The sequence below is a fragment of the Marmota marmota genome, unplaced genomic scaffold (assembly GCF_001458135.2).
Source record: "Marmota marmota marmota unplaced genomic scaffold, marMar, whole genome shotgun sequence".
Classification (NCBI taxonomy): Eukaryota; Metazoa; Chordata; class Mammalia; order Rodentia; family Sciuridae; genus Marmota; species Marmota marmota.
The window spans coordinates 8,596,186-8,614,040 of NW_025999941.1; the positions used below are offsets into that span (position 1 = coordinate 8,596,186).

At 41.6% G+C, this 17,855-nt stretch overlaps 1 protein-coding gene across 1 annotated transcript in view; it reads right to left on the reverse strand.

Moving 5' to 3' along the window:
- Positions 1–17,855, reverse strand: part of Cacna2d3 (calcium voltage-gated channel auxiliary subunit alpha2delta 3) — a gene marked incomplete at its 5' end in the record, with an annotated part of 864,940 nt that overhangs the window by 60,617 nt on the left and 786,468 nt on the right. The window contains 3 exons of the mRNA XM_048801015.1: positions 5,538–5,593; positions 7,244–7,296; positions 9,900–9,975. Of these exons, the coding sequence (XP_048656972.1) occupies positions 5,538–5,593; positions 7,244–7,296; positions 9,900–9,975 (185 nt within the window). The remainder of the gene's footprint in view (positions 1–5,537; positions 5,594–7,243; positions 7,297–9,899; positions 9,976–17,855) is intronic.

Sequence of the window (17,855 nt, forward strand, 5' to 3'; positions counted from 1 at the left end):
AGAGAATACAGGGAAAGCAGATAGCACATCACAAATGCTATTATAGCGATATCAGACTTCAAACTATACTACAGAGCAATAGTAANCACTAGTATGGCAATACGTAAATCAGTGGATGTGTAACTGATGTGATTCTGCAATCTGTATACGGGGTAAAAATGGGAGTTCATAACCCACTTGAATCAAAGTGTGAAATATGATATCAAGAACTATGTAATGTTTTGAACAACCAACAATAAAAATTTAAAAAAAAAGAGTATGTGCTTCATGGAAACATGCTCCTAAAGCAAAACTAATAACTGCAAATGCCCTTTAGAATGGTGGGGGACTCAAAGCCTGGTATGCATGCAAACAGGTCTGTGAAAATGGTTAAGTGAAATAGTCCTTTTGATGGTTGACACCTTTCTTAAAAGGTTTTATTAGCTTATTATTTCTTATACTCAAGCTAGTCAAAATTTTGGTTCCAACCTTTCTGAGCCCCCTTTATGGTTAGACATTTCAAGCAGGTGGTGCCTCCCCATTCCATTGGGGGTACAGTTCTGGTGGCTGCTACTCTTCTGAGGGTAACAAGTCCCAGACAAGTCTCCCTGTGCCCTTGCAGAGCTGGCCCACTGAAATGTCTTTAAATGCTTGCTGAACATGCTGATGATTTTCCTGAATGGGCTTTTTCAAGCCATAAAATGGACAAAGAAAATGTAAGAATATCAGTCCCCTGTGACAAGCAGCCTGCCCTTCAGATGAAAAGTGATGGGACTTTCTGCAGCCCAGGTCCATGTCACCACACAGAAGTTCTAGGTGGGAACCTCATTTTTTCTCAGTTCTTTCTTCAATGCCCCCATTTCATGGAGACTGCCATCGCTGGATACTAGGGTTCCCCCCACCTTCTTTCTTAAGACCACCTTTAACTTTCATTTCTTTCTTTTATTTATTCTCCTCACCTTCCAATTAAGGGAAGCCAAATACCAACTTCATAATATTTGTCTATGATTGGATAATATTTTCTTTTCAGTTCATTCTAAATATGAACTTCTCTGTCAAAATATTCTGACTTTTAATTTAGGGTGCTTCCTTTTTAAAGTCTTTGATATTTCTAGAAATTTAAAGTATTTTAACTTTAGTTAAAATAATGGGAGGGAAGGGGTGTTATCATATGACTACATGACCGAGGTGATTCTACATGAAGAATGAGAAATTATACTCCATTTATGTATGATGTGTCAAAATGCATTCTATGTATAATTAGAATGAATTTAAACATAATATGGGAAAAAAATGAAGTGAAGATTAAGTACACCATAAAATAAATTACAAGTGCACACGGCACCCGTATGCCAATGGCATAGAAACACCTCATAATATCTTAAATTTATTCTAAAGTTGCTCTGTGCTGGATATTGTTCTGCTTTGTATGTATTAATTAATTAAACAGTAAAACATGGCAAAATTTAAAAAATAAACTGAGTTCAACAACTTTTATCTCTGCTTATAGATTGTAAATGGAGGCAAGACAACTAGACTAAATTGCCCAAGTTTACCCAGTAAGTATGTGGCAGAGCTAGAACTTAAACTTAGTCTGGCTGCAGCACGTACTCCTTGCACTGCTTTGTGAAGCCAGTGAAAGAAAGGACCTTGGGGGCAGGCAGAGATAGGCAGCATACATGATTTAAATAAGCCTGGTAATTTCACTATCTCTCATCCTAATTGTCTGGGCCCAGTTACAATGGAATGATTCCAACACACTCAGTGGCAAAGCCTATTTGTCTCCAATTCTTTTTGGAGATTAAATTTTGTCCTTTGACAATTGTAGGGTACCCATACTGATGTGGTGATAAACTGTTGAATCCGTTTGCAGCATGGACTACAGATTGGCTAACAATTATTTGAATGTGCTTTTGGAACTGTGCAAGTTATCATACAAAACCATGCCCACATTTAATCTAAATAACACAAACCTCTTTTTGCCTAGAGTACTATGGAAAACACAACACCTCTTTGCCAGGCACTACAGCTTATTCATCTGTGGAATTTCAAACCAATAACCAAGGCTGCCAGCCATCTATTGGGTACCATTTTCACTCTCTGCATTGAAAACTCATACCTAAGGATCACAGTGCTCAGAGAGGGTAGTTACTTCTTTTCCCAGAATGGTCCACTGAGGTTTGGAAACCACACACAGCCTATTTCAAGTCCCAGAGAGCAACTCACCATGATCATCATTTAACATTTTTCTTCTCAGTGCTGGGGATGGAACCCAGGGCCTCACGCATGCTAGGTTAAGGCTCTACCACTGAGCTACACCCCCAATCCACCACCATTTACTTAACTGCCAATGCCTTCAACAGCCATTACTCACTAAGCACTTACTACACGCCAAAGACTATGCTAGCCCATTTGTATGAATGAATCCTCATCACTACAGAGTGAGGAAGACTCTGCTGCTATCCCATTTTGCAGATGAAAAAAATTCAAGCTCAGAGAAATTAAGGTGCTCACCAAAGTCACAATGCCTTGCATGGCAGACTCCAGCTGTAAGCCTGAGCCGTCAACTCCTAGAGCCAACTCTTTGCCATCACACTCCTCTGTCTCCCACCCCTGTATGGCTATGTATCTAAAGATGACCTACTACTCACTCCCACTGAAGCATCCAATAGAACATCCACACAATTGAATTTCTTTAATTTTCCCTTAGCAACAAATGTCCCCCGATGAGAACAACTGACTCGGGTTCGAAGTAATTATGAGCCCACAATTGGGAATGAATAGATTTGCCATTTGAATAAGCCTTCCTCTTCTTTTGTCTCTGTGAATGCATCGCCATTCATAACTGGGTGCCAGCAAGCCCCATTCTTTGTACAACTTCACCCAAATGATACCTTTGTGATAATCAAGCAGAAATGTGCTTCCACAGTCCCCTTCATTAAGGAAATGAAGCAGATAAACAGTATAATCATGGATTCTATTTTTAGCGAAGGCAAAGATGTATGTCTCAGCTCGGGGTCTTTATCTAGTGAAAGAATGGGGAATTTAGAAGGAAGAAATCATGCAAGTCAATATCGTTAGTGCGCCTGAAACCTCTCCCTACACTGGGTTTAGGATTTATGTCTACTTTGAATAAGATATTCTGATAGCAGCCTTGCAGATGGATAAACTGATATTTGTGCCTAGCAGAGGTCTATGGGACTGAAGAGTCAAATCATGTGCAGTACTTGGCTCATCCCTGGGCTCAAAGGAGGGAAGATGTGACTCTCATTATCCAGGTTGCAGGGTTGGCTTAGGTCCCAGTCCCCTAGGTATCTGTCATTTATGTATTCATCTGTATAACTTAGGTGTTTCAGAAAGGTTTGGTGATAAATTCTAGCAGTGTCCACATCTCAGGTATGTTGAAGGGGTCTGAAGGTAATTTGAAAGGTATTGCCAGCTCTGGAAAGGCTCATGCACTCTGTATCCCATATGACAGTCATGTCATTACTAGATAAGGTCTTTCTAGTCTATGGGAAGAAGGTCTCATGGTCTGGTAGTGAAGTAAGATGATCTGTTAAGGGTCTTATTTAAAAGTTTCCCAAAGATAGAAAAAAAAGAAGAACTAAAACATCCCATTATTCCTCTTAACACCACCTCTCTCATCTTTTTTCCCCCAAATTATGGGCAATTTTAAACAAAGGCACATTCATACTATAGGTAAAAATTCGAGAAATGGGAATCATCCTAACTCATTTGGACTCTCCGTATTTGCTAAACTAATGACTGACCCCATTTTAACATCACATTCTCCTTCCTACCACCATTAGACAACTTTTTGATGTATACACAGTTTTAATCCTTGGTTTTTGTTATATTACTTAATTTTGTGACTTTTGGGGGAAAGGTACAGGGGAACAGGGTCTTATTTTATCCAGGTTGGCCTTGAAATTCTGTGTTCAAATCATCCACTTGCCTCAGTCTCCTAATTATCCGGGACTACAGGTGAGCATTATGGTGCCTAGCTACATAGGCATTTTACTTAAAAGAAGTTTGTAGCCTGGGTGCAGTGGCACACACCTGTTATCCCAGCAGCTGGGGAGACTGAGACAGGAGGATCCCAAGTTCAAAGCCAGCCTCAGCAACTTAGTGAGGCCCTAAGCAACTTAGCAAGGCCTTATCTCAAAATACAAAAGGGGGAAAAAAAAAAAAAGGGCCTAGGGATGTAGCTCAGTGGTTAAGCACCCCTGGGTTTTCTCCCCCTGCCCCCCCCCCCAAAAAAAAAAAAGAAGTTTGCAGAAATGGCACAATGTGTCTTTCTGTGGATGGACTGTAATTTATTTTAAAATACCCTTACTGTTAAATTTTAAAGAATTAGGGGCTGGGGTTGTGGCTCAATGTTAACGTGCTTGCCCAGCATGCGTGAAGTACTGAGTTTGATTCTCAGCACCACATACAAATAAATAAAAGTCTATCAACAACTAAAAAATATATATATATTTTAAAAACAAAGAATTACCATCACTTGCAATCAAATTTCCTGTTGTTGATCATCCTATCATAGGAATGTTGGTTACTAACCCATTTCCTTAGACTAAATTCCTAGGAGTGGGATTATGGGAACTTCCTGCTTTCAAACTGGCACCAGCCCAGCAGGGAGAGGCAAGGGACTTCGAGGGTCATCCCTGGCACAAAAAAGATGTGAGGGTGTTTAATAGCAAAGATTAAGTACCCACTATGCACAGCTTGTTGCAGAGTGCTGGTTTTATAGATAATCATCTATCAGAAATTGCAACTATCATATTATATTCCAGTTACTGTGGTCTACCTACATGATTTTTTCCTTCATCTTTCATTGATTTTATTTTTTTTAAATACACAATAGTGGAATGCATTACAATTCTTATTACACATATAGAGCACAATTTTCATATCTATGTATATAAAGTATGTTCACTCCAATTCATGCCTTTATACATGTACTTTGTTTATTTTGCATTACAATTCTTAATACACATATATACCACTTATTAAATACACAATTTGCATGTTCCCCCAAAATCAATGTTATTCTTCCCATTGTGCTTACTATGAAACAATTGAGCCTTGAGATCAGGTAATTTGCCAAAGGCCAGCCTCTACCTTTGCAAGCCTAACTCTACAGGGCATGCCTTCAGAAGGTCTCTATTGACTACTACCCAAATCAAAGGCTTTTTTTTTTTTTTTTTAAGCAGGGAGAATATTGCAATGTATGGTTATCAATTCATTCAGGCTGGGACACTGGCGATGGATCTATCTCCCTTGGATTTTGGTCCCATCTACAAGCTTTCTGAAAATTTTACCTGTGCAATGTGTGACTTGGAAAGGTCCAAGCCCAGGCAGCATGAAGCCTGTGGAATTTTGTGTCCAAATGGACAGTGCAGCATTGAGCACAAAGAATGGTTTTTTGCTGCCAGCTGAAAAAATTATCACTTTGTCCCAGGTAGTTTCATATGAGCCAGCCTGTCCCTGATGAAAAGTAACCAGTGAATCCAGGGTTTATCACTCTGCCCAGGAAATAGAAACCACCTGTGGCTTACCTTTAGCTGTCATATCCGAATGCCACCAACTGCAGAGGTTAAATTCCACCAGAAACCTAGGCAGATGGAGGAAAAGCCCAGTGTTACTTGGTCACTGGTCCTCTGATTACAACAGTGACATTCTGGTGTTGTCATTGCTTATATATAACATTGCTTACCTCATTTGAAAGAATACCACCACACTTGGGAGACATACAGGGCTGATGGAATGCCCACTGCATTTCCACCTGGCTCTTACTATGAAAGGCTACTTTATCCTCAGTGCCAGCCCAACCCTGAGGCAGGTTTACCTAGACACAAGACCTTCTAATTGAGAAATCCTGCTGTGTGGACAGCAATATTTGTCTGGTTATTATCAACTTATTATTCACTTTTCTTTCCACATTTTTATTGGTGCATTATAGTTGTACATAAATGGTGGGACTTGTTCATTTTGCATGCACACAGTATACCAATATAATTTGGTATTACTACTTAGTATTTCCCTTTTCTCTTCCCTTCCGTGATTCCTTTTCTCTATTGTACTGATTGATCTTCCTTTGATTTTCACCACCTAGTTTGATTCCACAATAAACAGTCAATTTTTAAAAGGTCTATCCTGTCTAGATTCAGAAATATAAATATTCTCTACCCTGACTATGGTCTGCAGTAATGAAGGATGCTTTCAATATTTATACAGCAACTCGAACTTGTGTAACCAATGCCTGGGTATGGGGGCTGGGGTCCTTCTTGAAACTATGCCACAGTCCAACTTTAGAAAAAAAAAAACAAAACTTGGACTGCTATTAACGAATGGAAAAATATTAATCTTCCTCCAAATGAATAGAGATGGATCAAATCCAGTTATTTTTCAGGTTCATGGCTAACATCTCTTCTAGCTTCCATTCAAAATCCTATTAGCTATTCGTGTGCTTTCTGTCTCTTATCAATATAGAGAACATATTGCCTATTTTAATTTATAAGCTTTGTTAAATTAATATAGGTTACATTAAAGCAAAAAAAAAAAAAAAGAAAGAAATGTCTACTTATTCAATCACAAGGAATCTACCTTAGCCTCACAGAATCAAAACCTTGGGCTGGGGAAAAGAGGAGTTGGTGTAACAGTCGATCTGGTTGACATGCTTATCCATGAAATTCTTCCTGTATGTGTGACAGTGTTCCAGTAATGTGTCCAATATCAGGTCTGGAAGTCAAGTCCTTCATCTTCATACCATTTCAAGACTGACTAAAGTCACAAAAGCATCCTCCAAAGAGGATCATAATTTGGCAAGATAAACAATTAAATCACACCTGAGAAAAGCCCCAGCCCTGGTTGACGCCCACACCAGCCCCCACTCCCACATGAATGGAGACACCCGAGTAGCAGTGGACAGCCACAGCACTGTGTTCTGACCACAGCCCACCCAGGCTGCATTAAAAACAGCCAGACATCCATGTTAAATTTAACAGTAACCACAATAAATAAATTCAGTTTGTGTACTGCAAGCTGTTACTCTGCTAAACAATGACATAAGGGGCAAAAGGAGTGATCATGTATAACTTAATGAAAGGTGATTTTGGGGAGGTCTTGATATTCAATATTTTGAAATGTTTGATGAAGCTATGTCAGTTTCGTGAATCTAATTATTGAAAGTGAAAATCCAATGAATGCACTTCATAAACCTCCAAAATAATACTTTTCTCCAAATTCAGCACATTGTACTTACAAGACAAGTTCAGTCATTATCCATTTCACAGCAGAGAGGAAAGCATGATAAGGCTGAAAGGAAGAATTCGGTCCATTTAAAACAATATATCACAAAGTTTGGCGTTTAACTTCAGGCTTTACATAAAGACAGTGTTATTCTTCCAGAGAGATTGATATGGTGTTAAACAGTGATGTTCTAGATAAAGCAAGAAAATGGTTGGATACTATATCCCAAAACTAACATGCTAAAACTTTGAACTCCCCTGTAGCGAGATGTGATTTACAAGTAAAACAAACAGGGAATACAAGGGTTATCACTGGGAGGAAAGAGGAAGTTCAGGAAAGGATGCTTAAATCTTTACCCTCTGGAGGCTAATATTTCGCAGCCTAATGCTAAGGGGCTGAGGGCTGGAATCATAACTAATTTTAAATGGTAATTCACAGACCTCCTTTTTGGGAAGGTGCCTCTCCCTGTTCTCCATCACTGTCCGTCATTCATTGAAATCAGCACAAATTGCACACAATTGATTTTAATGCCTTCCATGAATTCTGTAGGATTTGAGCTGCCTTTTCTCACACTTACATATTTGGACTTGGAAAAAAACATGATAACCATATAAACATGTGATTTTTATCCTTGCAGAAAATTCCTGTCACTTTATAAAAGAAGGCATTGACAGCCTAATCTTTATTTCAGAATATTTTAATTAAAAAAAGCAGTCGGATTGTTTACTCTGTGATATTTCCTATGTGGATAATTCAATTTCCTGAATTCTGGAAAATACCAAGTCTCCCCCTCAGTTGGTTCTTTGTACCTAGGTATGCTAGATATGCATATTCGAGTGGTGGGTGAACTTGAGAGACAGGCAGTGACATTGGCAAAGCCCGGGCCCCAGATGTCAGGTCCAGAAAAATCTCAGAACCTTTTGTGGTTGTCTGTAGGTATCACAGAATTAAAGTGCCTGCCAAATCTTGGTTTCTGAGGTGATTGCTACTTAATCCTACTTTCTGAGCACTTTAATTAGAAGAACTAGAACTGGGACTAGGGGAATTATCCAATTTTAAACAAGAACACAACACAGTTTTACTCCTCTAACTATTGTTGAAACTTTCCTATACCAGGCCAGAATGTAAATGAGAACAAAAGTAAACAAAACACCACCCCCAGCCTACACACACACACACACACACACACCCCAAACCACCATCCCATTGAAGTTATTCCCAGCCCATCCATATTTCAGACTTTTGTGCATCTCTTGCTTTGATTTGACTGAGTGCTTCAACATCATTCCTGAAATAGAGGGCCTCTGAGACCTCAGGATTGGGGTCAGATATGTACTTTTAACTATTTCCTAAAACCAAATGCAACCTTGTAGCTTCATGTTTTGTTATTACATATTATGGCTGGGGGGTGGGGGCAGTGTGCAATCATCTTTCTTTCAAAAAGATCCAGATGGTCAGACCCTGGGACAATTCTGTATCTTTGTCCCTGCTGGGATGGGCTGAGTGTTTCAGAGGGGAGAGGCTGAATAAAGGGATTAGGAAACCTTGGAGGTTTGGCACAGGGGCCAGTCACCCAGAGGCCAGGGGACAGGCCCTCAAACATTCAGGCACTGGCTCAATAGGAGTCAACAAAGGGATTATGCAAATATGGGATTATAACATTTAAATGCACATTATCACTCAAAAGGATAACACCATGGCACTTTTAAGCCTAGGAAACCATACCTAGGGAAGACTTTATGTCTAAAAATATTCCTGTTAAGGCTAGGGAAGTTGGGTTTAGAGAGAGTCTCACACTAAAGAGCAACCTTTTTTGCTCCCCCTGAAAGTCCAATTTCTAGTTGCCCCTCAGAAATTTTCCAGTTCTGCATCATTTCTTGCTCCCTCAGTAGAGAGAATTGCGTTAAATGTTTGTTTTTGTACATAATCCCCTTGTAAGAACTTAGGTCTTGAAGAGGAGACGGTGTGCCTATTTTAAGACAGCCTTAAAATCTTGTATTTCAGACCAAATTTTGAATTCTTGGTACTTAGAAAATCACCACATTGCAAGGATAACATTGATACATGTAGGTGGACTTATACAGAGGTAGACTCTTGTGTGTTTTTAGTAGTTAATGTCCAAACTTACATTGTCCACACATTGTAAAATTACATTTTTAAACTGAGAGTAAACTATAACAGTTCATATCTGGCTGTATTAGTATTGGGTTGACTGATCTGCAGTTGTGACATCCCCAGCTGAACCAACCCCAGGGAAGACAATAGTAAGACAATACTTGGGGGTGGGGGGATCAGCAGCAGCATGACCAGGAGAGATGACCTGCCATTAACATCTGAATTTTATTTGCAAACCAAAGAGAAAATTTTTGTTGAGCAAGACCAAATCTTTTCTGTAAAAATGAGAATCAGCCAGACAGCTCCCCTTTGCTATCAAAAAAAAGGTGCTACTGCATTCATCCAAAGACTCTGGACCAGTTTCTCATTCATATCACTGGATTTGGGTTTAAACAGGAGCAGGGATTTTGTTTTAAATAATGCATCAAGTCAGGAAATAGCTTTAAACATCTATGGTTTTGAGGAGAGATCGACTCGATTACTCCAAAGATGGAGATATGTGCTCAGAGACATAAAAAACGTGCAGCTGTTCCAAGGGATCACATTGGACTTACATCCAGGAGGCCATGGGCTCCATCGCTGCTCTCCTTGTTGGCTCTACACATGGCTTGGTAGTCATAAAGCGTGATTCTACAGTAAAGAATGGAAAGGCACTTAGTTGTTAACAAAATGTGGGAGCCCAATGATGCTGTCTAATAGCAAGGTGAGCCGTCATTACTGTCAATTGTGACCATCATAATCAATGGGTGCCTAATAGAGAGTGAAAAATTGAGGAGCATAGCAGAGTCATTTATTGGAGAAAGTCGTGTTACCTCTTGTAACTTGCAGATCAAGGGGAAAGAAGGTATTGGGAAGGGCAGAGAAGATGAGAACCCTCCTATTTGGGTCTTAAAACTAGGATGGTTTGTGTGGACCAATGCATCCCAAAAGGAATTTGCTGTTCTGAACTTATTTAGGGTACTGGATGGAATCTACTTGACAAATGAAGGGGACCTTCCTGATCTCATCTAAGAAATGGCAGAACCAGGGTAGCTCAGGGGTAGAGCACTTGCCTAGCTTGTGTGAGGCACTAGGTTCAATTCTCAGCACCACATATAAATAAAGGTCAGTTGACAACCACAACTAAAAATATATATTTTAAACAAGAAAAAGAAAAGAAATAGCAGAACCATTGGTCTTTCTCCAGCATCAGGAAATAGGCCTGGACCAAGACAAGTCCTGCTCATTGGCAATTTGTGAGGAACCAGATGCACATTGAATGTCACCTTCATACCTGCCCCTAGAACTGCAGCCACCACCATAATAGTGAGTTTATTCTTACTTTTGATTTTTTTTTTTTAATGAAGTGGACATTTCCAGGATCTAGTATAGCACCCAGCATGGAGAGGAAACTCGGTTTTCAAAGTGAATGCATGAATGATCAACCCGTTACACAAATCTTGAGTAGATGATATATAACTGAGACAGAAGTGGTCGACTGTAAAGCACAACAGGAAGACTTTCTTATCCAGACAATAAGTTAAGGGACATCGTAGATACAAGAGCCATCTACAGGCACCAAGTAGAAAAACTGGTCACATTTGACCAAACTGTGATAAGAGGCAGCTCCTCACCAGAATTCCTTGGGCAGCAAAGCCCAAGGGTGCACCAGAAACAATCTCCCTTCAAGGCCCCAAGGCCTCTCCTTAATCAAAAAATTTCTTCCCATGTCTGGTTTGTTTTCCTGATGCGGATCAAGAAAGTAACTTTGCTTATGGAAACAGACCAAACCAGACAAGCAATTAGTCTCATCCCCATAAAAACAACAGCAATGCCCATCACTGTCACAGCCTTAACACTCTCCAGTTGCTAGATGGGCCACAGAATCAACTGTGGACACAGTGAGCAACTTAAGTGGTCCCTGATTGAGCCCCTCTGCCACCATTCTGATGGTCACCCAGGGGGACTCCTTAGAGGTGCCTCTGCAAGGGCCACCCAACTCTTTCTTCAGCCAAAGCCAGGTGAGAGGAGCATGGGGCTGAGAGGACCGTGCACTGGGAGCCAGCAGTTATAGATGCAGGATGGTGTTGCAGTTAGAAGTTGATACTGCTGCCATGTTCTAGGGGTGCAATGCTGAGCAGGTAGGTTGCTTATCCTCTTCTGTGGTTTCACTTTTCTCACTTGTCAGATGAGTCAGAGAATTCTAAATACCAGGCTGTGAAGTATGCTGACCTCAGTAAGATACTGCAAAAAGCTTGATGTCATTCCTCCTCAGTTTGGGATCTTAAAGTTTCATTGTTTGCAAAGGCCCAAGAGAAGCCACATTTAAAATGCAAAATCTGAAGTAACACCCTGTGCTCAAATCCTAACCCTTCATTGTTTTGTGACCCTCGGGGGTTCCTCCATTTCCCATCTGGGAAAAGGTGAGAATAATGGTGGTCATGAGAACTCAAGGAAGTTATCGGTGCTACATTTAGTCCTTGCCTGGTACAGAGGATGCATTTAATAAAAGGCAGGCTGGCGGGGCGCGGGGGCGCACGTCTGTAATACCAAGGGCTGGGGAGGCTGAGACAGAAGGATCGTGAGTTCAAAGCCTGCCTCAGCAGTGGCGAGGTGCAAGCAACTCATTGAGACCCTGTCTCTAAAATACAAACTAGGGCTGGGGATGTGGCTTGGTGGTGATATGCTCCCGAGTTTAATCCCTGGTACCCAAATTAAATAAATAAAAATAAATAAACAAAAGGCAGACTGCAATTACTATCATTACTAAGGTTTTCATTGTTGCGATGAATTCATGGGATGATATTTAACACAATGGGAACCAACCCAGGTTTTACCCAGCTAACTGAGGGATGGAAAAGTCTATTTTCTTTGCTCATCAGCAAATGCAACAGAGCAAAATTCAGATTTGTCTCTATGAAGCACCCTCAGAAGCTGCAAAGGTTCACTAGGAAATGTGCAGGAACTTCTGTCTGTGGGCTTCTTAGTCAAAGACCATGATTAAAACCAACTGATATATGTAAGCAAAGTCTTCTGAGCACACCCTTACAAGATAAATTTCAAATCATCCTCATTTTACAGACAGGCAAACCAAGTCTCAGCTAGTCAAACTAACATGGCCAGGTACACATAGTTAACCAGGGGGAGAGCCAGAAGTACTTGGGACCAAGCTGAATCTGCCTCATCTGCTTTCTATTCAGAATTTGGCTCTGGAAGATTCTTACAAATTCTTATCCAGACCTGTGCCCTATTCTAAGGTACGAATTGGAATGTTACAGGAAATTCTGCCTCAGAGAAGGAAGGGCTCACAACTTGTAACTCAAGCAAAGAGGCTGCTGGGTGCTCCTGTCAGGCTAAACACAAGACCACCCTGCCAGGATTGTTGTGTGCACGTTGCCATGGTAACCACCTGACAGAAGATGTCCGGAAACCCAGGATTCTCCTTGGATCATTTCCAAAAAGAACTAAATTGCTCTGGGGCAGTCCCAGGGCAGAGTTTCCATCTTTCATTTCCAAAAGAGGTTTTCTGACACTATTGCCACCAAGGAGGTTACAAAGCAAGCCCCCACGGTTGTCTCCCCACTAGACAGGTTTAACTAGATGTTGCAGAAAGAGACTTCCAGATTATTACCCTTTGCGAAGTGATTTTGTTAGTTTTAAATAACTCCATTTTGTGGCTACCTGTATCCTGTTCAGCTGATTATAGTTAAAGAACATGATAATTACCTGCTTTCATTTGGCTCTAAAATAAGCCCCGAGAATCATGCCCAGCCCTAGTGTCGTGCAGTAGGAATTTATTCTCATTACAGATAGCATGTCTTAATCCCCATGACATCCCACCAGGCCACTTCAACTGTGGTCGGTCTGCTCGGGAAACCTTATCATTAGCATCGCTGTGTTCCCCAGACAGATTTCTTTGAAACCTTGACAGAAGGCAGATTTGGTCTCTGAAGCAGCAGCCGTGCGCCATACAAACAAAGCCTGGACAACCCTATATGCCCCTGTGTTGGGGAGAACTTTGGGCCACAAGTTCATGATATTGGGACTTGTTTATAATCATTTTGCTGATACTATTTTTTCCCCAACTAGACAAAAGTCACTTTTTTTCCCCAAAAATTAGGCTGAGTTTTAAAGGCCTAAGCTCAACCATTTAAGCAGGTTAGCAACTGTGGGGACCAATATTTATTAAATACCTACTGTGTGCCATGAGGCCGGGTCATTTACCTGTAATGACTCATTGGATAATCTCACTTTAACAAATGATTAGCCTAAAGCCAATCTTAAAACAGTTTCATATTTGCAAATACACACCCAGAAGCAGGACAAGGGAGGCATTTGACATAAAGACCCACCCTTGGGACATAATTAAGCAATTGTGAATCTAAAAGCCTGAGAAGCCAAATGACTCACTGAGGTAGCATGTAAAAATATGTATTCTTTGAGGAGCTATAAAATATGTTCTCCGGGGGCATCTTTAACTCGAAAAATATAAGGGCCTACAGCAGGAACACAGGAAATTCTTAACAAAGGATAGTCGCCATGGGAAGTCCTAACTCTTACTTACATCTCAGAAAACCAAAACTCTGGAAAGCACCACTTTGAACAGAGGACCGCATCTCTTGCGCTTGTCTTGGTCGATACTTCCTCCCATAGCAAACACCCCCACCCAAGAAAGCACTGTCCTCTCAGATCAGCCAGTACGGCCCAGGCGGGGAATTTATAGCATCCTGGCCCAGGTGCCTTTGATTCTTTTCAATGGAAATCAGTAAAAACTAGTTTAGTTGATGAGCCCCTATCACCCATCATTACTAGGGAATAAGCTTCATCTGGGTGCCTAGGCCAAGCAGAGAGCCTATCAGCAACAAGCAACAAGGTCTTCAAATTGACAAATGCTGATGAATCAATAAGAAACAAAGCTGTAGTTGCTGGTCACATCAACATCTCACCCAGACAACAAGAATGTCAACAGAAACAAAGGATTATGTTCTACCAAAAGGAGATCTAGAGCAAACAAAGGAAAGGAACCAGGGGGAGGGAGGAGGTGAGGGGAAGGGAAATACCTGGGAGTGATTTGGGCCAAATTTTATTGTGTAACATTTTGTACATGTATGAATAAATAACAAATCCCACCATTAGGTACAGTCATGATACACACACACAAAAAAAAAAACAGAAAAAAAGAGAAATGATTCTTTTATGTCAGAAATGTTGACGTTATCTCCAATGTCAGGGGCATGGTGACATTATAGGAGAAGAAACTAAGACTCAGTAAGGTGAGATCATGGCTCAAGGTTATTGCGATTCTAGACGGTAGAGAGGCTAGGTTGTCAACCCTGGTCTCTGGTACCCTCATTTAATTAATTTTTTTTTTTTTTTTTTAGTGCTGGGGATCACACTCAGGGCCTCACATATGCTAGACAAGTGCTGTACCACCGAACTACACCCCTGGTCCCTCCCATACTTTTAAAGCTGCACATCTAAACTGCTTCCCAGCTGTGGATTCCTGAGAGTTATTATGCTCCTGAAAGATCTCATGGGGATGGGGCCTCATCAGAAGAATCTGGAACATTCCTAGGCTATTCCTAGGCATTCCTAGTCTCAATTCCTAAGGCCGTTTGTGAGTATGCAGGTTGGCGTTTGTTTAAAACAGTGGTTCTCAATCATGGCTGCCCTGTAGAATCACAGGGAGAAAAAGTAAAATATATACTGGGGCATCACCTGTCCCTCCCAGGATTTCACTGCTCGGGGCTGAAGACCTGGTACTGATTAGTTTTTTCAGTTGCTCAAAGAATGCTAATGACAAGCAGGGCTGGAACCCTGGATTTTAGAGTGTGGTGCCCTCCGCTGGCATTTCCTCGTGGGTAGGTTTCTTCCCTCCCTCTTTAACTGGAAAGGTTTGGACATATTTAGGAGCAATTCTTTGACCCATCAAACAGATGGGTGCCACCTGAAGACCTCGAGGATGGGTGGAGCTTTCCATCATCCCAGAGAGCAGCCCTGATTTGGTAAACAAGTGTTGAGTGCTCCAGAACCCAGAGTGAATCATCAGAAGGAACATGACCCTGAGAGTCTAGTCACCTGCCAGTATCACAACAGTCCCTGTCCCACTCAAAGCACTCTGCTGGCCTCCTTATCTGCTTCCCTCTGGATCACATTCATTGGTGTCCAGAAAAACTGTGAACCTAAATGTTGGCTCATGTGCCTCTTCACCTGGCTCTTCCATTGAAATTTACCTTTCCTCTTGAAACTGAAGGGGAAAATGGAATCACAGTTAATCCCACAGAGAAAATATCAAATTTCCTTTGCCTCTTTAACTAGGCAATAGAAGGAAGCAGAAGAAAATAGCTGAATTCTGCTTTGGGAATGAGTTAATGGGAAACTCAGGAAATGGGGAATGGGGATGCTAGGGAAGCATCCTTGGGCTCAGCCACATTCATGAAGCCACATCTATACTTCATGACAACTACACCACAATTATGTGCTGTCTTTAGCACACTTCAGGCACGTCACTGAGGGGTAGTAATCATCAGTGCCTGGGAGTGTTGGTGTTTCTCAGTGGGCATGGTGGTGCTCCTGAGCTCAGGCAGCACTTGGACAAGTGACTTAGATGGTATCTATAACCATTTGTGTTCGAGACTGCAGTGGGTATGCAGGTTGTCGGGGAGACTAGAAGCTGTGAACACAGCCCCATCTCTTGAGGATTTCTGAAATGGGTATCACAAGAAAGCAGGTTTGATATTTAGAGGAGAGTGGGGCAGGCAGGATGTTGTAGAGACTCTAGCAGCCTCCCAATATCTGTTCTTCTCTTCTGGCAAGCAGAATCCTGGCTTTTAAATATGTACCTTGCTTAGGTTTCTTTGTAGGAGATGAAGCAGTGATTAAACATAAGTATTTTAAGAGTCTATTTAATAAATTTTCATCAATAAATTTGATGTTTAGTCTTTTGGATCTCTTTGAATCCTCCTTCTGCCAGCCAGGATTGCAGAGATGATGGCTCTAGCCCAGTAGCTATCTTGGACTATTAAGTAACCTTGAGTTTAAAAGCCTGCTTGGAGGAAGATAGGAGGAAAAAAAAGTTGTGGCCCTGGGTCTGTGAGGATTAAGAGAAATCCCCCAAGTTAGTATTTTCAAACTTCTTTCTCATAAGAATAGGACTCCTATATTCTTGAAGCTCTTGTTATTTTGGATTTTTTTTTTTTTTTTGCTCATAGCAGAAACAATTCCTGATATATCAGACTCCAAATTTGATCGAAAGATTCTCTCTTGAGGCAGTACATGCTTGAATGCGAAGAAATACCTCTACAGAAAATTTGTTTTGGGGGGGAGGGTGGTACGAGGGATTGCACTCAGAGGCACTGGAGCACTGAACCACACCCCCAGCCCTATTTTGTATTTAGATACAGGGTCTCACTGAGTTGCTTAGCACCTGGCTGTTGCTGAGGCTGGTTTTGAGCTCGTGATCCTCCTGCCTCAGGCTCCCAAGTGGCTGGGATTACAGGCGCACACCTGGAAGAAAATATTTTTGTCTCCTCCAACCATGGAAACAGATCCGTGGTGATAAGGAGAATATGCTCCGGAATCCAAGAGACACAAGTTCCAAATTCCACCCTCCTTACTCAGTCCTGTGGAGGGACCCTGACAGGGTATCAAAATGCTTGGAGCCCCCCAGTTCAGTTCCTGTTTTGCCAAATGGAAATAATGATAATAGTTACTTCATAGAGTGGTTGTGGGGATTCATTAGGGTAATGCATGGTAGCTGCCTGGAATCAGGCCTTCCCTGTGGTTAGTATTGAATAAATGAACAGCCCTGCCATCATGATGGAGAGGAGGGCAGCCTTTGGGATGGCTGTAATCAGAATTCTCCAGCAGGAGCTTTAGGGTTTTACTGAGTGTTCCATTGGAATCTCCGTGTCTCTGCATTCCAGAAAGTTTGGCCCCGAAACATACTTGTCCAAGCCAATCCGTCTCCTTGTTCCCTTCAACGCCACCTCTGACAAAGCATACTTCTGTAGAAACAGTCAGGTCAACAGGAAGCCATTACAGTCATTACATGAGCTGCTGGGTATTAGACTGGGGTGGGGCGGTCGGCATTAAAGGAGAGCAGCCCTCCAAACATAACAGGCTTCTCCTTTAACACTCTCTAGACTCCAAGGCCAGGGCATTTGCTGAAATGTAATGTGATTACTCAGGACAGGAAAGCTCCCAGTCCCACCACAGAGACCAGGGTAGAAATGGTCCAAGTCTTGAATTCTACCTGGATGTGTCACCTTTGAGAAAGGTAATGTAAGCAGCAGAAGGATGTGCCACAAGGAACTTCACACAAGCCAGCCCTATTAATGAACATGTGGGGCAGGGTGACGAGGACATTTTCCAGGCCCCTCAGGGAAAATATGGATGGCCTTGGAGGGGTGAAAGACCAGGCATGTTGCACCAACTCAAAGCAAAGCTCAAAACCAAAACACACATAGGCACAAGTGACAATTACAGGGCGGGGGCTGTCTCTTATACACATAGATGTGTATAAGAGACAG